The following is a 19,586-nucleotide window of genomic DNA, read 5'->3' as shown; positions in this document are numbered from 1 at the left end:
TCAGTCTGAGGAATGACGAAGCGGATATCGTCCTCTTTTGGAAGGCCAAACAAAGAAGTTTCACTTTCACAGTGAAACACAGCGTCTATACAACATGATGACAACAACAATACTACAATGAGAATAAAAGTACACCTTTTTTCTTTGCGTGAACATCTGGGCGGTGTTATGCAACTCTTCCCACACAGTGATGTAGAGATGTGGGGGGGGGGGGGGGGGGGTTAAACGAGGTGTTTTAGGAGAAATGAGAAATTGCATCATATGACCACTTTAAGTGACTTCATCACAATGAGCATTTATCAAATGCTTAGAGCCACGTTTTGTACAACATTAATCCAACAATTAAACCATGATATTCAACCATTCGACCATGATAATGTAGTTCTCATTAACTTCTTACTGCGTTCTTTTTTTATGGCATGAGTTTTAACTTCCGCATCTTAGTTTTTACCACGTCGCCTGCCATGATGTTTATTCTGCGTTTACACTGCTCACTTCCTGCTTCAGACTGCTCACGCTGCTGTGACGTAATGGTTCTGCAGTTGGTTTTTGTTATTATTGAGATCTGCGAGCGCTGGGTTACACTGAATTGAATGCGGAGCGTCACTGTGATGTCACACACATTGCCAACGTTCTGCTCATGCACTTATCTCAGAATAGATTGATTTCAGTTGAAATATTTGAACACAAAGCTTCCGTGAAGACAGCAGTTGTGAGCAACTCAAACATTGAAGGGAAACGGTGCAGTCAAACACAACATTTCACCAGGATAATTGTACAATATTTTGAATCAAGTTTTAATATTTTATTAGCTAAACAAACACAAAGGTTCCACCAAGGAAAACTGTTCCTAGCATGAGTACAGCGCCGACTGCTGTTACCCGGATGAGCCTGTGTAATAAGCCAGGGATGACATACTGTACCTCAGAGTGTCACGACTGACCAATCAAAATCAAGTATTCCATAGAGCTGTGTAATACATTTACACTTAGTCATTTAACAGACGCTTTTATTCAAAGTGACTTACAAATGAGGACAATGGAAGCAATCAGAAACAACAAGAGAGCTATGAAGTGCTTTAACAAGTCTCAGTTAGCTTAACACAGTACACATAGCAAGGGCTTTTAAATAATATAATATAATAAAAAGAAAACAGATAGAATAGAAAAAGAATAGAAAGCTGTTTATTTTAAGAAAACAAGAAGCAAATGAAAAGGGAAAAGTGTGTGTGTGTTTTAAGAACAGAATTAGAGTTAGAGAGTGCTAGAGTCAGAGGGTCAAATAAAGATGGAAGAGATTTATTTTTAGCCAATTCTTGAAGATGGTAATAATATTTAATATTCTAGTTAAAAGGTTAAAATAAAACATTAAAACTGTAAAACTACACTGCTGTAAACAACAACAACAAAACATTTGAAACCATCAAAGAATTTGTAATGGTTTTACTAGTTATAATGGGACTTGTATTGGTTTTACTGGAAACTGTAATGGACCCTGGTCTCTACTGGTAATTATTCACCTTCTATTGGTGGCTTTTTAAAACAACTAAATTAGAATGGAAATGTCCCAAAACACACTACAGATTTTTTTTATGGTCTTAATGGCTAAAAGGTGACGGTTTGTAATGGTTTTTGTAGCGGAAACCATTAGAATTTATGTGATCGTTCCCAAGGGAAATTATGTTATTATTTTATTTTATTGTATTATTTATTTATTTATTTATTTTTGCTGCAGAGTAGGCAATGTATTTCGTAAACATGTTGCTTGAAATAAACGTTTTATATAGATAGCAATGTCCAGCCAGCAGAGGGCAGATGTCTGATTAACTTACATTGACACAATAACAGTCTTTTCAAACTGAAATAAGATATTGGGTGCACAGGAAGGCCCAAAGATTTTCTGGGAACACGAACATTATATTTGTGGTCTGTCATGCACAAGTCCATCCATTTACCGTGAACGTCCACGTTCTAGTAGTCCAATAATTGCTCCACAAAGAACGGAGGACACTTTTAGTGTTATTTTGCATCTTTTTTTTTTTTAAGACTTGAGAGGAAGTCTGTTTTTCTCTCTTCCGTTCTGCTGTGTTGTCTCGAATGCCTCAGTCAGTCGTCTAGACGTCTGGACATGAACCACTTTCAAGAGTCCTGCTTCTCTGTTTTAGGAGTTCTCCTGGTTTTCCTTCTCCGAGGTGAGTGACTCGAGATATAGCCTACAGCTATTCCTGTGTAGAGAATGAATATAAATATGAAGAGTTCAGATGCAAAAGCCTCTAAGTGCTAAAATTGTGATTTTTATCAAGCTCCTATGCTTAGGTTGAGTCATTCCTTTTCCAGGCTATTAAAGTGAAATAACTGAACATAAATATAGCAGCCTGATAAAAATCCTAATTTTAGATGAAAATTTCAGATGGCACTTGTAGGCTTTTGCATCTGAACTCTTCATATTTTCAATTAATTAAATATGTTTATGTTTATGATGAAACTATATGTGTTTAATGCAAGGCATGCTTAAAGTGGTTTTAAGATTATAAAGTATATTGTATTTTTATTTTACTGATTAAGGCACATTATGATGGACATTTAGGCTACATCAGTCAGTGTTTCATCTGTGATAAATGACTGTTTGACTCAGGAAACCTCAAGCCTTATCTTTAGCGAAGGTGGTCAGCTGCAATAGAGCATTTTTCCTGTTGCAACCAGCATTAGACGAATTTAAAAAGTAGGCTATGCTTATTTGCAATGTAGTGCTTTGAAAGAAGAACATTTTGTCATCAAAATGTCAAAAAAAATCTAACGCTTACAGAAAGACATGCAGCGGTGGAAGTGATGTGGTGGAGGTTAGACTTGAGCTAATAAAAAAGAAGAAGAAGTGCAGTGTGATGGGTGGAAGCACTGTGAATCACTCAGAAGAGCACGAATGGACATAAGTTGCATAAATTACCAAATACAGACACAGATCAGAAGTCAATGTGCATATATTTGGACACAGGCACAATTTTTATTATTTTAGCTGCTGAACAAAATGCGTTCAATTTTAAGTTATATAATATGGGCTTAAAGTGCACACTCTGAGCTTTAATTTGAGGGTATTCTCATCGAAATTGAAGGAAAAGTTAAGGAATTAAAACACTTTAATATGTACCTCCCCCCTTTTTCAAGGGACCATAAGTAATTGGACAATGACTCAAAAGCTGTATCATGGGCAGATTTGGGCTATTCCTTCATTATTTCTACATGAACTAAACAGTAAAGGGTCTGGAGTTGATTCTAAGTTTGCCATTTCCATTTGGAAGGTGTTGCTCTGAACCACATCATGCAGTTAAAAGAGCTCTGCATGCAGGTGAGACAGACAACTGTTAGGCTTCAAAATCAAACAAATCCATCAGACAGATGACAGGAACATTAGGAGTCGACAAATCAACAGTTCAGAACATTCTGAGAAAAAAGAAAGAACACTGGTGAGCTCAGCATCATAAAACCCTGCAATCAGCCAGCACTGGCCCTTTACTTCACTTAGAGCTAGTCTTATGACGCTTGTCTACTGGATGATCTGACTCAGTACAGTACAGTTTGTGTTTCCACTGCAGTTTAGTATCGCTTTAGAGTGGGCGGGATTATTCACATCATCATAGTTGCACCGCCTCTACTGCCACGATTCCTAAAAATAACTTTTTCATTCTGCGTCTCCCCATCAAGCTCTCCCTGGATCCACTCCTCTGCTATCAATGAGATGATCGTCTGTACGGTTGTTAAAAAAGATGCGATCGTTCAAAACAATTACGTTCGATCCTTACGTTAAATCTAGCTGTTCTGTTGTGTTTGTGTCTTAAGTTCAGTGACGCAGGTAGTGCGGCCAATCCGTGATCCGTGATCAGCAGAGATTACACGTCATGTTTTCGTTCACATCAGATTAGATTAGATTAGATTCAATTTTATTGTCACTGCACATGTAAGGTACAAGGCAACGAAATGCAGTGAACGGTACGGTTCACTTGGAACCTCAGCTGAGGCGATACTGAAAAAGATTACCAGGTACTGTACCCAGTGGAATCTCAGGACACAGGAACTGAAGCTGACTTTGAATCCTTCCCAACTTGCAGTGCGTCCTCTGAAGGCAGCATTTTTCAGTTTTCGGATGCAGCCTTTGTCTTTAAAGAACACAATCTTCCTTTCGTCTTTGCTAACTCTCTCTACCACATGTCTTTACCTAAGGAAACCTAAAACACATTAGCATCCCTAGTGGTAAGGAAGAAAACTACCCACAAAATCTTGTTAAAAGGCTCAAGTCTGGTCCACACTGGGCCATCTTTGGTTTAATGTGGGCAGTCCCATAGTGTGGCCTGCTCACAGAGAGCCTGCTCTGAGCCCAAAGCTCACCTGGGCAAGCCTGCACTGGGCCTGAACCTATAGAGGGATATACTTTCTGGACGGATTCAGTCAAATGCAGGGTCAAATGGATGGGGCTTCACTGTGCAAATGGACGATTACCCAAAACATACAGCAAAAGCAACTCAGGAGTTTTTGAAGGTAAAAAGTGGATTATTCTGCAATGGCCAAGACAGTCTTCTGATCTAAACTTGATTGAGCAGCATTTCACTCGCTGAAGACAAAACTAAAGGCAGAAAGAGTTTATAAAAATGGTTCTAATTCCTAAGCATTTTCCTAAGTCATATTTTTGTCCAAACCCTTGAATTAAAGTCTGCACTTAAATTTTTCTTTATTTATTTTTTTTAATTCTGTATAAAGCCAAAATCATGAAAATTGTGTCAGTGTCCAAATATATGTATATGGACCTAATAGTTCATTACAAACACAATTAAAGGCCATGACTTGAATATGCAGGTCAGATATCTGGCCATGTTTTATCCTGACGGTGCTGTGAAGCGCTCCTCGAGAAGACAGAGTAATGTGTGTGAGATGGTCTGTGCTGATAGCAAAGCCTAAACTCAGACTCTGTCAGCTTCTTTACATGGCTGATTTATTTTCTGTCAACTTTCTGTTCCTTTTTTCTTGTTGTCAAGCTAGTTTTTATTTAAGTGTGTTGATAGATACATTGTCTTATATTGAATGTGAAAAAAATACGACATGAATTTGTGATATTATAACCTTTTTTTCTGTATTGCAGGCTCATGTTCTGATCCAGATGCAGATGTTGTGCATAAAGCTGTTGGAGACTCACTGGAATTAATCGCTGATTATCCAAAAGATGGTCTTGAAGTGCAGTGGAAATATAATGAGACTATTTTTGCTGAATATCGAAATAGAGATTTCCAAAAAGTAAACTCTGAATTATTTAATGAAAGGTTAAAGACGTATAAGGACAATATTAGTGTAACAGTAACAAACCTTAGACTTCAGGATTCTGGAAGATTCACTATTACTGCAGAAGGAAAATATACACAATATAAATCAAAGTTAATTGAGCTTCATGTTCATGGTGAGTTTAATTACTTGATATTTATTATGTCGATGGTGTCAAATTTTAAAGCAGCGTATACAGAACTGATGTTGAATATGATTATGATTATTTAACTAAAGTTAAAAAGTTCCTTAATGAGGGAATCAGTCTGCTAATATCATTTATTCTCCTACAGAGCTCATCAGAGATGTTCAGATTAAGTTCAGTGAGTCCTGGCCGCAATCAAAAAACATCTGCGTGTTTGATCTTCAGTGTCTGTCGTCCGGTGATCCCAACCCCTCCTACAGCTGGAGCGCTCCTCAGATCCAGACTCAAGGACCTCACCTGAACATCAGCCTCCGTCCCGCAGAAAACACCACCCTCACCTGCACCGCCAACAACTCCTACAGCGTCAACCACACGACTCAGACTCTAGTGTGCACACAGAGATCCGAAGAGCAAACGTTCTGTGTACAAATTAATACTTAGGATCTCTAAGTATACTTTGAAATAAATACAGACAAACTAAGTAACCGGGGATATAAGAAAAACGACAGAAAAACTGAAACTTTTGGAAACACAAAGATATAAAAAAAATACGACTGCATCAATATATGGTTTATTTGTGTTTTTCAAGTAACTCCAGGTAATAAATAAAGTATATGAACAATGCAGTTCTAATTTGCATAGCATTGATTACAGTATAGAAACTATTCTGCCTTATTATGTGATAAAAAAGTGTTTGTAGTATAGAAACATTAACAAGTCATTATTACTGATTATTGTTAAGCAGTTATTTGATTTCTAAGCCAATAAAAAGATAGAATTAGAGAAAAGATAACGTTGCCAACACACTAAAAGTTTTTGAATAGTAAAATTGTTAAAGTCTCTTCTGTTCACAAAGCTTGCATTTATTTGATCCAAAGTACAGCAAAAAATTAACATTTTGAAATATTTTAAGTATATAAAATAGCTTTTCTATTTGAATATATTTAAAAATGTAAGTTATTTTGATTTAAAATGTAATTTTTTTAGCATCATTACTCTAGTCACCGGATGAAGCTTCGAGCGTGATTTCAGCGCGAGACTTCGTGACGTCACGACTGTTTCGAGATTTCAGTGTTTACCGCTGGGGGGCGATCTCTGTGAACCAGCGTCTATAGATCTGAACTGATCTCAGATCCGTTTCATCAATTTCTAAACATTTTTAACAAGGCATTTGTGCGATCAAAATAATCAGGAGCAGATAATAGTTTCTTACTTTCCTCTATATAGAATCTGTCCATAAAACAAACAAAGCAAGCCAGCAAATTAATATTAAATATTTTGAAAAACACATATCAAAACCAGGTTTGTGTTGCATTTACACACTTTTGACCAGCAGGCGTCACCAGAGTGTGGTGTTGCCAGACAGTGAATCGTTTTGTGAATCAATTGATTCGAATCTTTGAAAAGCTTCGTTTCTCCCATCACTATAGTGGGTTAATTTAGAGAGTTAATGGAGTGAAACAATGAAAACGAGTGAACAGATTCAGACACTGAGTGTGTCGAAAGTGCTGCTGCTTCTGTGTAGTTGTGCCCAGCAGAGGTTGTACTTCCTTCATCTGAAGAAGTTCAGCTGCCACAGACACAGATGACACAGTTTACTCTGCTATTATTGAGTCTGTTCTGTGCTCTTCTGTAACTGTCTGGTTTGGGTCAGCCAGTGAATCAGATTTAAGGAGACTGTAACAGACTGTTAGGAGCGCAGTAATGATCATCGGTGTACACCTGCACATCTCCAGCTTCAACAGCTAACACATCAATCATTACCTGTGTTCTGTCATTCACTTCTGTCAATCACTCTACATCTTTAATTATTGCCTTATCAAGTATTATGTAAATACATAAGCATATCTCTTATTTATACAGTTCTGTATAGAGTAAAAGCGCACAAATCTGTACATAAATCAATCTACTGTTCCAGATTCTTTCACATTATTTGAAGCTTGCTAAATGTATTTTTATGTTTTGTTTTGTTGTTTTACACCGGGAGAATAAAGCTGATTCTGATTCTTGTTTGAAAACTTGGCAAACTGGCACACCCTCACAGTGCATTATGGGTATTTTCTAGCTGTTGAGTGTACACTGATTGTACACATATGGCTTGTCCAGATACCCACACTCGAGGTCTTTGCACTTGTCTACTTATGACGTATTTCCTGTATTTGGCCCAAGTGTTCAAGTAAGCATGAAGACCACAAGTGTGTGTAGAGCTTTTACATAATAAAGCTTTTGTTCATTAGTCCCTATAACATGACATCATTTTAATTTGTGGTGCTTCTAATTAAGTGATAAAAATCAGTTTCAAAAGTTGTACAAAATAAATATCACCACTACTCATCTTTGCACCAATATAATGTAAAAACACTGTTTTTCTACAAAATCATATATTTAATATCTGATAATTAAAATTTCAAATAGATTGCACTGTGCTTTGGTGTTTTTAAGACCTGGGACAGTCTTGCACACTCACTTCCTGTCGCGCTCACAAGTGGCCAAGACCGCGAGTGTGGGTATGATGAGAAGGCAGGTGACATGTCTACGCTTCTACACTCGTGATTGTGCTGCATTATGTGATTTAATGAGTGCACTTTTTTCTTTCTTTTTTCCCTTTTATTACAAGTGGTGTGAAACGGGAAAAAAAAGTTGATTTGAAGTGCGAAGCCCTACATTTTAAATACTAGTAAAATGTAATACTACATTTGTTATACATTTAGATTTTACATACTAGATTAAACCTGTTTAGTTTTCCTGACAGGGCCGTGCTCTTCTGCTGACCGTATGACTAATACTTTCCATCAGAACGAGATCCTCTGTCGTGACTTTCACTTCCTCTGATGGACTCGGTGTCATTGCATTGCAATGTCCTGCACAGTCTAAAAAACTGGCTCGTGTGTATAAAACTTCTCAGAAAAGCTCTTAAGAATAGTCTTAAGCTTTGACTTCGGTGTCAAAAAAAATAATAATATTTTCTAAGAGTAGGAGACTTTTGTAAAAAAGCTAAAAGCCAGTTCCAGTGAAGTCTGAGACTGATTCTTAAGTGTTAACTGAGATGACACTAAAGTGTTGTGATCTAAGGACTACAAATGATGTCAACACAAAATGACTGACCTCGACCTCTGAATCAGCCAATAGTGAGCCTCCTCTGCTGAAGTCACAGCAGCACAACACCAATCATTTAATCTAACTACAATACAATCATTGAAATATTTTCATATTTAAATGTATTTATTTTTTATGCTTTGCATTGTGCAAATGTAACACAAATGATTACTGATGCTTAGTTTTATATTGGTATGTGATCATGAGTTCCATCAATGGCTCCTATTATGAACACATGCACAAACAAGAGAGGACCAATGAAATATTAACAACTGATTATGTTGCAGTTAGTGTGCCAGTGTCGCCAGTTTAGTGATTTCATCACTAGATTTAGGGACTTCCCCGTCGCCTTAAAACCTGATTACTGTGTCATCTCCAGTGCATTGCTGCATTTTTCCAGTTTTCCATTCAAAAACAAAATAATTACTACTTTCATTTCTGCAGTAAGAGCATTGTTAAGTGGAAGAGGTTATTACATTTCTTACTTTGTCAGTTGCAAAAAAAAAAAAAACTTTTTGATCTTGATAATCAATTATCGTTTAATCAACTCCATATTATTTAAGTCCAATATGTCACTGTTAAATTATATCATGATCTCTATCAGATATCTCTGAGTTTGCCCCCTCTGCAATCCCTCTTCCCGTTTCCTTTTTCTCTCTTCCTTCCAGAGATGTTTCCTATTATTGTTTGAGTGTGAGTGTTTTTATCTTCTCTCACTCCTGCCCTCCCTTTCTTTCCGCTTGTTTTTCTCCCTTCTCCCATTTGTGTTCTCTCTCTCTCTTCGGCTTTATACATGCGGCTTCAGATCTGGGCCTGTATTCACAAAACATCTAAAAGTAGCTTGTAACTCGCCGATTTAGGAGAAAATCTTAAGAATAATGGGCATGTCAATCCTTAATTTAGGACTCCTACAATTTAAGCATTTTAGCACTAAACCTAGCTCCTAAGTCTGTGTAACATTAGGAGGAGTGAAGACGAGTCCTAAGTAAGACCAAAAACAAACTATTACTGAAATGGCTGTTGAGGCCAATCTACCTCAGAACATAAACTTTTTAGAAACATTTGACGATAAAGTCAAGTCACCTTTATTTATATAGCGCTATAAACAAAATACATTGCGTCAAAGCAACTGAACAACATTCATTAGGGAAACAGTGTCAATAATGCAAAATGATAGTTAAAGGCAGTTCATCATTGGATTCAGTGATGTCATCTCTGTTCAGTTAAATAGTGTCTGTGCATTTATTTGCAATCAAGTCAACGATATCGCTGTAGATGAAGTGTCCCCAACTAAGCAAGCCAGAGGTGACAGCGGCAAGGAACCGAAACTCCATTGGTGACAGAATGGAGAAAAAAACCTTGGGAGAAACCAGGCTCAGTTGGGGGGCCAGTTCTCCTCTGACCAGACGAAACCAGTAGTTCAATTCCAGACTGCAGCAAAGTCAGATTGTGCAGAAGAATCATCTGTTTCCTGTGGTCTTGTCCTGGTGCTCCTCTGAGACAAGGTCTTTACAGGGGATCTGTATCTGGGGCTCTAGTTGTCCTGGTCTCCGCTGTCTTTCAGGGATGTAGAGGTCCTTTCTAGGTGCTGATCTACCATCTGGTCTGGATACGTACTGGATCCGGGTGACTGCAGTGACCCTCTGATCTGGACACAGACTGGATCTGGTGGCCACGGTGACCTCGGAACAAGAGAGAAACAGACAAATATTAGCGTAGATGCCATTCTTCTAATGATGTAGCAAGTACATAGGGTGTTATGGGAAGTGTTTCCGGTTCCGGTTTACCTAATTAATGCAGCCTAAAAATCCTTTAACGGATTTGGATATTAAAAGCATATTAGTATGTTATGTGTAAGCCAGGTTAAAGAGATGGGACTTTAATCTAGATTTAAACTGCAAGAGTGTGTCTGCCTCCCGAACAATGTTAGGTAGGTTATTCCAGAGTTTAGGCGCCAAATAGGAAAAGGATCTGCCGCCCGCAGTTGATTTTGATATTCTAGGTATTATCAAATTGCCTGAGTTTTGAGAACGTAGCGGACGTAGAGGATTATAATGTAAAAGGAGCTCATTCAAATACTGAGGTGCTAAACCATTCAGGGCTTTATAAGTAATAAGCAATATTTTAAAATCTATACGATGCTTGATAGGGAGTCAGTGCAGTGTTGACAGGACCGGGCTAATATGGTCATACTTCCTGGTTCTAGTAAGAACTCTTGCTGCTGCATTTTGTACTAGCTGTAGTTTGTTTACTAAGCTAAGAAATATAGAGCTGAGTATCATCAGCATAATAAAGGTATCGCCTCTGGTTTTGAAGGTTATCCCAACTCTAAATTTTCCTTCGATTATATCCTTGTTTCCATTAACCAGTTAGGAAGATATAACAGCTGTTCTGGAGTCCAGTTCAGTTTTTTTTTTTTTGCGTTTGCATTGATTACGATCAGCCATGATTATTCTACTCTGTTATTTAAAAGGCTGTTTAAATGCATATTCACTATTTATGAGAAGCACATGCTTGTTTAATATGTGGAACTTAGCCTGCATTTTAATCTTTATTTGAATGTGGCAACATTTTTATTTTTAAATCTTTATTCTACAGTATTTCTAAGAATTAATCTCTGGCAGAGACTATCAGCTTAATCACTGTGTGCATAATTAATAAGCAATCTGACATCATTAGCTAAAGACTTCTCTCTTTTCCTTCGTTAAAGTTCGTCTCAGCAAAAAAACTCTTAGCTAAAATCTTTTACTGGTATTTAGGAGAAATCTTAGGGGTAAGATGAAATGTTTTGTGACTACTGGCCCAGATGTAGAAACACTAAGGGTGTTATTTAGCACCTGCGAAATGGATACATTTCTTTTTTTACACCTTCTTGTTTGGAGGCGAGGTGATGAGATAAGATGATAAGATAGTAGCTTTACTCTGGCATCCAGTGAGCATGTGGTCACATGAGTCTGGTAAAACTGTGGTGAGAGAAGGGTTTGGCTGCAGACATGCACTTGCATTTTCAGACGTGCACTCTCAGACACCACAAATGAGCTCACTTGCACTCTTTTTTATTTAATGTATTATAATTTTGTTTATTATTATTATTGAATCACAATGTCACTTGCAGTTTACACAAATAATGAAAAAAAAAATCACAAAAAAAACACAGTATTGTTCAAATACTGTACATTATTGTACGTCCTCTATGCCCCACCTCTCTCAAATGCATCATTTTCTACAAAGTCCCTCCTTCTGACAAGCACAGTCTGCTCTGATTGGCCAACTGTCCCATTGCACTGTGATTGGCCGAACACCACAAGCACTAGTTGGAAATGTAACATAATGTAGCTTCATCTTTCAAAATAAATGTAACGACAGTTAATAATGTCCTTAGTTTTACCATCAGTTCAAGCTGAAAGGGGAACAGAGTCACGCTTGTATGTGTTAGCAGTACACAAGCCACGGACGGTTAAGACAGCTGACGCCACTGTGTGACCCTCTCTCTATCTCTCTCTCTCTCTTACACACACACACACACACACACACACACACACACGTGATGTGCAAAACTCCTTATTCAAACATTCAATGGCAAATACTTTAGATAAATTACAAAACATACTTCCAGTAGCTGATTCAGAAGCGCCTGATTGTCGTAGCAAAGTCAGAATGACCTCCTCTCTTAGGTTCACGAAACGGCCATCCATAAAATGTGTTGCTGATCTGCTGTAAGTAATCTTAAAGATTCCTAAATACATCTACTATCAGAAGACCAAATAAAGTGATTTTGCTTTGTCCTAGACACACACACATCTCCCTGACATGACTGCCTCAACACTAACTGTGTTACTGAAACCACACCTTCTTTCTTTGTGTGAACATTTAGGTGGCATTACACAAATATTTCTACGTAGTGACATAGACATGTGGGGGTGTGTTTAAACGAGGTGTTTTAGGGAGTGCGGCAGAGTCTTAACTTTGATAAAGAATATCTCTTTGGATTTGAGACTTTAATTCTTGCAACTTTACAGATCTTCTTCATGCACCAAGAGCTTGTAACACTCCAAAGAGAAAGTACAAATTTAAATCGCATCATATGACCTCTTTAAAAGATCAAATTCACCAATAAGTCCTAATGCAAGTCCTAATGTAAGTCCTAACGCAATATGTTGCAAAACGCACTACAGAAAGAATTTTTTACATTTTATAAACAAATGTAATGGTTAAAAATTGATGGTTTTAATACTTGTAATGGTATTTGTAGTTTGTAGGCATATAAACAGCAAGAGTAGACACTCTTGCAGTTTAAATCTAGATTAAAGACCCATCTCTTTAACCTGGCATACACATAACATACTAATATGCTTTTATTATCCAAATCCGTAAGGATTTTTAGGCTGCATTAATTAGGTAAACCGGAACCGGAAACACTTCCCATAACACCCTATGTACTTGCTACATCATTAGAAGAATGGCATCTACGCTAATATTTGTCTGTTTCTCTCTTGTTCCGAGGTCACCGTGGCCACCAGATCCAGTCTGTGTCCAGATCAGAGGGTCACTGCAGTCACCCGGATCCAGTACGTATCCAGACCAGATGGTGGATCAGCACCTAGAAAGGACCTCTACATCCCTGAAAGACAGCGGAGACCAGGACAACTAGAGCCCCAGATACAGATCCCCTGTAAAGACCTTGTCTCAGAGGAGCACCAGGACAAGACCACAGGAAACAGATGATTCTTCTGCACAATCTGACTTTGCTGCAGTCTGGAATTGAACTACTGGTTTCGTCTGGTCAGAGGAGAACTGGCCCCCCAACTGAGCCTGGTTTCTCCCAAGGTTTTTTTCTCCATTCTGTTACCGATGGAGTTTCGGTTCCTTGCCGCTGTCGCCTCTGGCTTGCTTAGTTGGGGACACTTCATCTACAGCGATATCGTTGACTTGATTGCAAATAAATGCACAGACACTATTTAACTGAACAGAGATGACATCACTGAATTCAATGATGAACTGCCTTTAACTATCATTTTGCATTATTGACACTGTTTTCCTAATGAATGTTGTTCAGTTGCTTTGACGCAATGTAATTTGTTTATAGCGCTATATAAATAAAGGTGACTTGACTTTGACTTTTGAAAACTTAGAAAACTGGCAGCCCCAGTAGTAATAAAAAATATTTATTTTCTATACTGTCATGGAAACTAGCACATACAAACCACAGGTTCACTCTTTAGTAATATATAAAAATAAATATATACCGTATATCTTTATGATATTGTGCTGTACCCACAATTGACCAGCGATTTGGGGAAAATGCATATTGGGTATTCTCTAGCTGCTGAGTATTAACCTGTTGTACACATGTGATTGTGGTGAATTATGGGATTGAATCAGTGCGTTTAATAAAATCCATTACAAATGTGTGCAAGCAATTTTGTGACACATCAGGACACAGATTTGTATAATGACGTGGGTATAACATAGGTATTACAAGAAGAAGCTGACTTTTCAGGACATTACTCCATGTCCCCACTTTTCATAATGGATGTAAATCACAAAGAATGGAGTGAAATCAAAATCTGAAACAGCACAAAGATTCCTGTGAGGACTAGAGTTAAGTGTAGGGTTATCGAATATACAGTTTGTAGAGTATAAAAACCATTACGCCTATGTGTGTGTGTGTGTGTGTGTGTGTGTGTTCACTACTCACTGCTGTGAGTTTAGTATAGGTTACCATACTTGGCCTCATGTCATGTCATTTTTCTTTAAATTATAAGTGCTGCGAAGCATGAATAAATCTTTATGCGGTGAGTTAGATTGACTAAACTTTACATTAAAACTACTGTAAAACATAAAAGTCTATGTGAGTTTCACTTCCTCTGATGGACTCCGTGTTGTTGCATTGCAGTGTCCTTCACGGTCTAAAAAACGCATCTGATGTAGAAACAACATAGGGAGTGTCTTTGCACATGCAAATTAAATTACTCTATTTTTTTACGACTTCTCGTTTGGAGGCGAGGTGATGAGATGATAAGGAAGTCGCTTTGCTCTGGCACGCAGTGAGCATGTGGTTACATGAGTCTGGTTACACTGTGGTCACCATATGCAAACTAATATCATTCTTTCACAGGTCCATCTGCAGAGGAAACTTGCTGTAAACTCTGACACATCAGTATCTTTAACAAAAACCTCCTTATTCCTCTAGGATTTCACTTCACTTTCACTCCCTGCTGAGCTTCCAGTACTTTAGCTCATTTATAGTACTGTGCATGTATTGTGCACTTCCCGCACACTGTAGTGTTGGTGGATGAAATGCCTGCGCTCTTGCACTTGACCCTAGTGGGCGGTGCAAACAAATTTTAGAGACCAGAAAGCCCCTAAACCTCAAGCACAACTTTCAGAAGGCGCTTTTTAAAGGTCTCATCACCAAAGATCTTTGTGAGGTGTCATTTATGCAGATATGCACAAACTGAGAGACGCAGAGCAGTCGGTGTGAGGAAGTCTGTTTTTCTCTCTACTGTTCGTCTGTATCTCATGTCACGGACGCCTCAGTCAGTCGTCTAAACGTCTGGACATGAACGTCCTTCAAGAGTCCTGCTGCTCCATCTTAGGAGTCCTCCTGGTTTTCCTTCTCCAAGGTGAGTGTGTGGGGAATGAATGTGCATCTTGTTTCCATATCTGTAATGCTAATATCTACAATGCTCTTGATTACATATGGCAGAGTAAATGGTTTTCACTATGTTTGCTTAATAAATACAAAACTATATATAATGCATGCTTATAGCTGTATTTTTACTTAACTTTTTGAGGAAAATGATTTAGTTAGAATCAGTATTTTATCTGTTAGAAAAGGCTGTTCGACTCAGGAAACCTCAAACCTTATCTGAGAATGTGGCCAGTTAGAGCGTTTTTCTGTTGCAACCAGCATTTCATTGTGAAATCAGATTAATTAGGACATCTTTCTAGTCATTTCAATAGTAAAAAAGTTTCCCAATGTACCTGAATTTACAATAATAATAAAAAATAAAAAACATATGGTTTAATGTTCACTTGTCATTTGGTTTTATTTCAAGAAAGTTGCAAAAAAAAAGTGGAATATTTGCAAAAAGATTTGCAGCTGATCAGGGAGAGTAAACAAATGGATATGAAAATAAAATTAAGAAATAAAAATGAAGATAGGCACACGGAGAAACAAAAATCGCTGCGTGGTGGAAGTGCTGCTGTGAAACACTTCTTTACAGATCACAAATGGGTCACCATGGGTCTACTGAAGTAACCAAAAACAGACACAGATCTGGAGTCACTGTGCAAATATGTATTAGAAATGCAATCACAGGCATATGTGCTCGGATCTGACTGAAATCTGATTCTGATATCTGGGGGGAATAAAGTTATTCTTCAAGCTGATGGTGCTGTGGAGCGCTCCTCGTGAAGACAGGAGTGAGACGTGTGAGATAGTCTGAGCTGATGACATAAACTCAAACCCCGTGAGCTTCTTTGATTGCTTATTATTTATCAACTCTCTTTACTTTTTCTCATGGGGTTAGTGGTTGATGTTGATGATGGGTGCTTGTCATCTCATGTTGAATGTGAAAAAAAGAAATATGGCATAAATTTATGACAGTATGTAACCGTGTTTTGTTGTCTGTTCTGTATTGTAGGCTCATGTTCTGATCCAGATGCAGATGTTGTGCATAAAGCTGTTGGAGACTCACTGGAATTACTTGTTAATTATCCAAAAGATGGTCTTGAAGTGCAGTGGAAATATAATCAGATTATTTTTGCTGAGTATCGAAATAGAGATTTCCAAAAAGCAAATTCTGAATTATTTAATGAAAGGTTAAAGACGTATAAGGACAATATTAGTGTAACAGTAACAAACCTTAGACTTCAGGATTCTGGAAGATTCTCTATTGTTGCAGAAGGAAAATCTGAACAATATAAATCAAAGTTAATTGAGCTTCATGTTCATGGTGAGTTTAATTACTTGATATTTATTATGCCGATGCTGTCAAATTCTAAAGCAGCGTATACAGAACTGATGTTGAATATGATTGTGATTATTTAACTAAAGTTAAAAAGTTCCTTCATGAGGGAATCAGTCTGCTAATATCATTTATTCTCCTACAGAGCTCATCAGAGATGTTCAGATTAAGTTCAGTGAGTCCTGGCCGCAATCAAAAAACATCTGCGTGTTTGATCTTCAGTGTCTGTCGTCCGGTGATCCCAACCCCTCCTACAGCTGGAGCGCTCCTCAGATCCAGACTCAAGGACCTCACCTGAACATCAGCCTCCGTCCCGCAGAAAACACCACCCTCACCTGCACCGCCAACAACTCCTACAGCGTCACCCACACGACTCAGACTCTAGTGTGCACACAGAGATCCGAAGAGCAAAGTGTGTTCCCAGGTATAGTTCTGCACTTCTTCAATTCTCCAATGATTAAAAAATGTTATAGCTTCCTCTGAAATCTGTAAAGAGCACTAATAAATATGCAACATAGTGCAAGATGCAGGTTTTCCTCTGAAATATTTGCTGATTGCGGTTGGCGTCGGTGTCGTCGTTGTGGTCATATTCAGTGCAACGATCGCCGTGTGCTGCAGGAGGAGGGACAATAAAGGTGTGTTGAACTCGTATGAATGTGCACTAACAGTGCAGGAGTTATACAGCTGTTTTTACACTTGCAGAAAAAGGAGAAAGTGAGGCTGGCATTACAGTCTATGAAGACGTGAACATTGATGGCCCTGCGAAGGTGAGCGGCTCGTTTCCGTCTATATATCTGCTTTTTAAGGTTCATGTGATACTGCGAAAAGACTTCTAATAATGTCACGTTTTATGCAATGTGTTGCTTGCCATTTCTTTGTAATTATTTGTGAAATTCACTAGCAATTTCTGTGCAAAAAAAATATGAAGGTGAAAGTGTTCACTCAGAAAGAGCTAGTAAATTTCATAAATAATCAAATGTAATCAAATAGAAACATTGGCGTAGTAAACATCAGTTTTTCACAACGTGCATTATTATTATTTTTATTTAGTTGTAAGTCTCTAGTTCCTAGACACATATGAACTCTATTTTAGATGCACACAAACCTAGTTGTGTTCTAGCTAACTGGATTGAATCTATATTCCAGAAACGCTCTGAAAGTGTTGCAAACGGGATGTCCATTTATGAAACGGTAAACGACACAAAACTCTCACAGAACTTGGTAAGTACTGGCATGCATATATAATGAATGCTTCCGTTACTGCTGTCACTTTGCTTATAAATAAGGCTCACAGCATGCATCTACTAACAAGACCATAATTACTGTACACACCAGAGTAGGCTAAATATAAGCTAGAGCGGTAACCTACAGTGAATCAGAGAGACTGAGAACAGCTTTGACGCATGTTTGGTTGGAGAAGTAACGTCACACTCTTTCTCCCCCTGCAGCCTCAAACCCTGTATGACAAAATCAACTACCATCGCCACCCAGCGGTCAGCACCAGCACCAGCGCCGGCACTTCCTGCTCTTTCCAGGACGTCTTGTGAGTGAGTATGGAGGACCAAACCTGCACAAATTCAAAATAAATACATAAATATGTAAACAGATACATGTAATAAAATGAAAATAAATAAATAAATTATGATAAAAACAAAAATAGTTCATTTGTATGAGTTTGTGTGATGCCTCTAGACACTCGGTGGAGGTTTCTAAGACTTGTCTTCAGTTTGTAATCACAGAGAAAAGACTCCCAAAAACATTGTGAGCATAAGTCTATCATAAAACTAGTTGCACTAAATGTCAGGCTCAGGCTCACTATGCTTTTTGGAAACGAGATCCACTGACGTAAAGTTGGTTTTGAGCTAGACGCTCGATATTCGCAAGTTTAGAGACCACATACTAAGGTTACATACGACATTGGTATATGTGTTAGATTTATATATATATATATATATATATATATATATATATATATATATATATATATATATATATATATATATTTAAAAAATATAAAGAAAAAAGAATAAAAATAATTGGAAAATAAATATATAAAAGAAAAAAGTCATTTAAAATATAATTCAGGATTACATTTTATTTCAAATGGATTAGTTTTGCTTTTATCATTTATTTATTATTTTCCTTTTATTACATTTATTTATTTATTTATCTATCTATCTATCAATTTATTTATTTTATGTTTCTGCAGGATTGGTCCTCCATAAGTGAGACACAGACAGACGGTTCGTGTTGTTTGTCCTGTTATCTCTGGATTGGGTGAACCAGTCTCCCGAATGTATTGTTGGCTGCATCGGTTGACCTTTGAACTCTTGCATTAACTGTACTGTGTATTACATGTATCACGTTAAAATACTTTTTTATAAACAGGATCATTTTATTCTTTTTTTTTTTTTCACGATGCAACAATATTACATCATGCACACTATCATTCAGAAGTTTGGGCTCAGCTAGATTCTCTAAAGTTATTGAAATAAGTCTTTTATGCTCAGCAAGGCTTAACAGTTAAAACAGTGAAATATTAAATAATTAAAAACTGTTTTCTATGTGAATATATTGTGAAATGTAATTTATTTCTGTGATCAAAGCTGAATAACCCTAATTACTGGTTACTGTCAAACAGTATCAGTTCATATTTATTAGAAACTGTGATGCTTATTATTTTTCATGATTATCTGATAACTAGAAAGTTGAATAGAACAGCATTTATAGAAATCTTTTGTGTCATTATAAAATTTATTTACTGCCACGTTTAATCAGTTTAATGCATCCTTGCTGAACAATACTGTCTCATAATTTATATATTAAAAAAAAAATACTGTTGAAACCAAACTTTTGAATGGTAATGTATGTATTTTTCTACACACTTTTCTGTATATGATAAATACTCCCAATGGGTTAGTCTCACTGACTGATATGCATTAAAATGTAAAATTAAAATTAATGCAATAATATTATAAAGAACCTATTAATATTGATAATTATTAATATATTAATAATATTATAAAGAACCTCTAGATGTCTGTGTGCATGGCTCTTTGACATGTTTTC

The 19,586-nt window shown here is 37.2% G+C and overlaps 2 protein-coding genes across 3 annotated transcripts; both read left to right on the top strand.

Moving 5' to 3' along the window:
• The first annotated feature begins 1,943 nt into the window (after positions 1–1,943).
• LOC132113560 (uncharacterized) lies at positions 1,944–5,933 on the top strand. The gene is made up of 3 exons (XM_059521387.1): positions 1,944–2,191; positions 5,128–5,439; positions 5,597–5,933. Exons 1-3 carry the CDS (start codon positions 2,128–2,130, stop codon positions 5,887–5,889), a joined length of 669 nt encoding a protein of 222 aa, XP_059377370.1. The 5' UTR covers positions 1,944–2,127; the 3' UTR covers positions 5,890–5,933.
• An 8,853-nt stretch (positions 5,934–14,786) lies between these two features.
• Positions 14,787–18,897, top strand: LOC132113549 (uncharacterized). 2 transcript variants are annotated; one of them, XM_059521366.1, is made up of 8 exons: positions 14,787–15,170; positions 16,194–16,505; positions 16,663–16,941; positions 17,036–17,152; positions 17,220–17,284; positions 17,664–17,738; positions 17,966–18,060; positions 18,727–18,897. In XM_059521366.1, the coding sequence occupies exons 1-8, from the start codon at positions 15,107–15,109 to the stop codon at positions 18,740–18,742; spliced, it is 1,023 nt and encodes a 340-aa protein (XP_059377349.1). In that variant the 5' UTR covers positions 14,787–15,106; the 3' UTR covers positions 18,743–18,897. The 2 variants fall into 2 exon arrangements, with proteins under 2 accessions (XP_059377349.1, XP_059377357.1); XM_059521374.1 differs by having other exon boundaries at positions 14,789–15,170; positions 17,966–18,064.
• Positions 18,898–19,586: the final 689 nt, after the last annotated feature.

Source organism: Carassius carassius, chromosome 3 (genome assembly GCF_963082965.1).
Source record: "Carassius carassius chromosome 3, fCarCar2.1, whole genome shotgun sequence".
Classification (NCBI taxonomy): Eukaryota; Metazoa; Chordata; class Actinopteri; order Cypriniformes; family Cyprinidae; genus Carassius; species Carassius carassius.
Note: the sequence above shows the minus strand (reverse complement) of the source record. Positions and strands in the feature narration are given on the sequence as shown.

Coding starts and splice junctions, on each gene's coding strand:
- LOC132113560 (XM_059521387.1), top strand. CDS start 2,128: ATGAACCACTTTCAAGAGTCCTGCTTCTCTGTTTTAGGAGTTCTCCTG. Junction 2,192..5,127: donor CCTGGTTTTCCTTCTCCGAG/GTGAGTGACTCG, acceptor TCTGTATTGCAG/GCTCATGTTCTGATCCAGAT. Junction 5,440..5,596: donor AATTGAGCTTCATGTTCATG/GTGAGTTTAATT, acceptor ATTCTCCTACAG/AGCTCATCAGAGATGTTCAG.
- LOC132113549 (XM_059521366.1), top strand. CDS start 15,107: ATGAACGTCCTTCAAGAGTCCTGCTGCTCCATCTTAGGAGTCCTCCTG. Junction 16,942..17,035: donor AGAGCAAAGTGTGTTCCCAG/GTATAGTTCTGC, acceptor TATGCAACATAG/TGCAAGATGCAGGTTTTCCT. Junction 17,285..17,663: donor ACATTGATGGCCCTGCGAAG/GTGAGCGGCTCG, acceptor TCTATATTCCAG/AAACGCTCTGAAAGTGTTGC.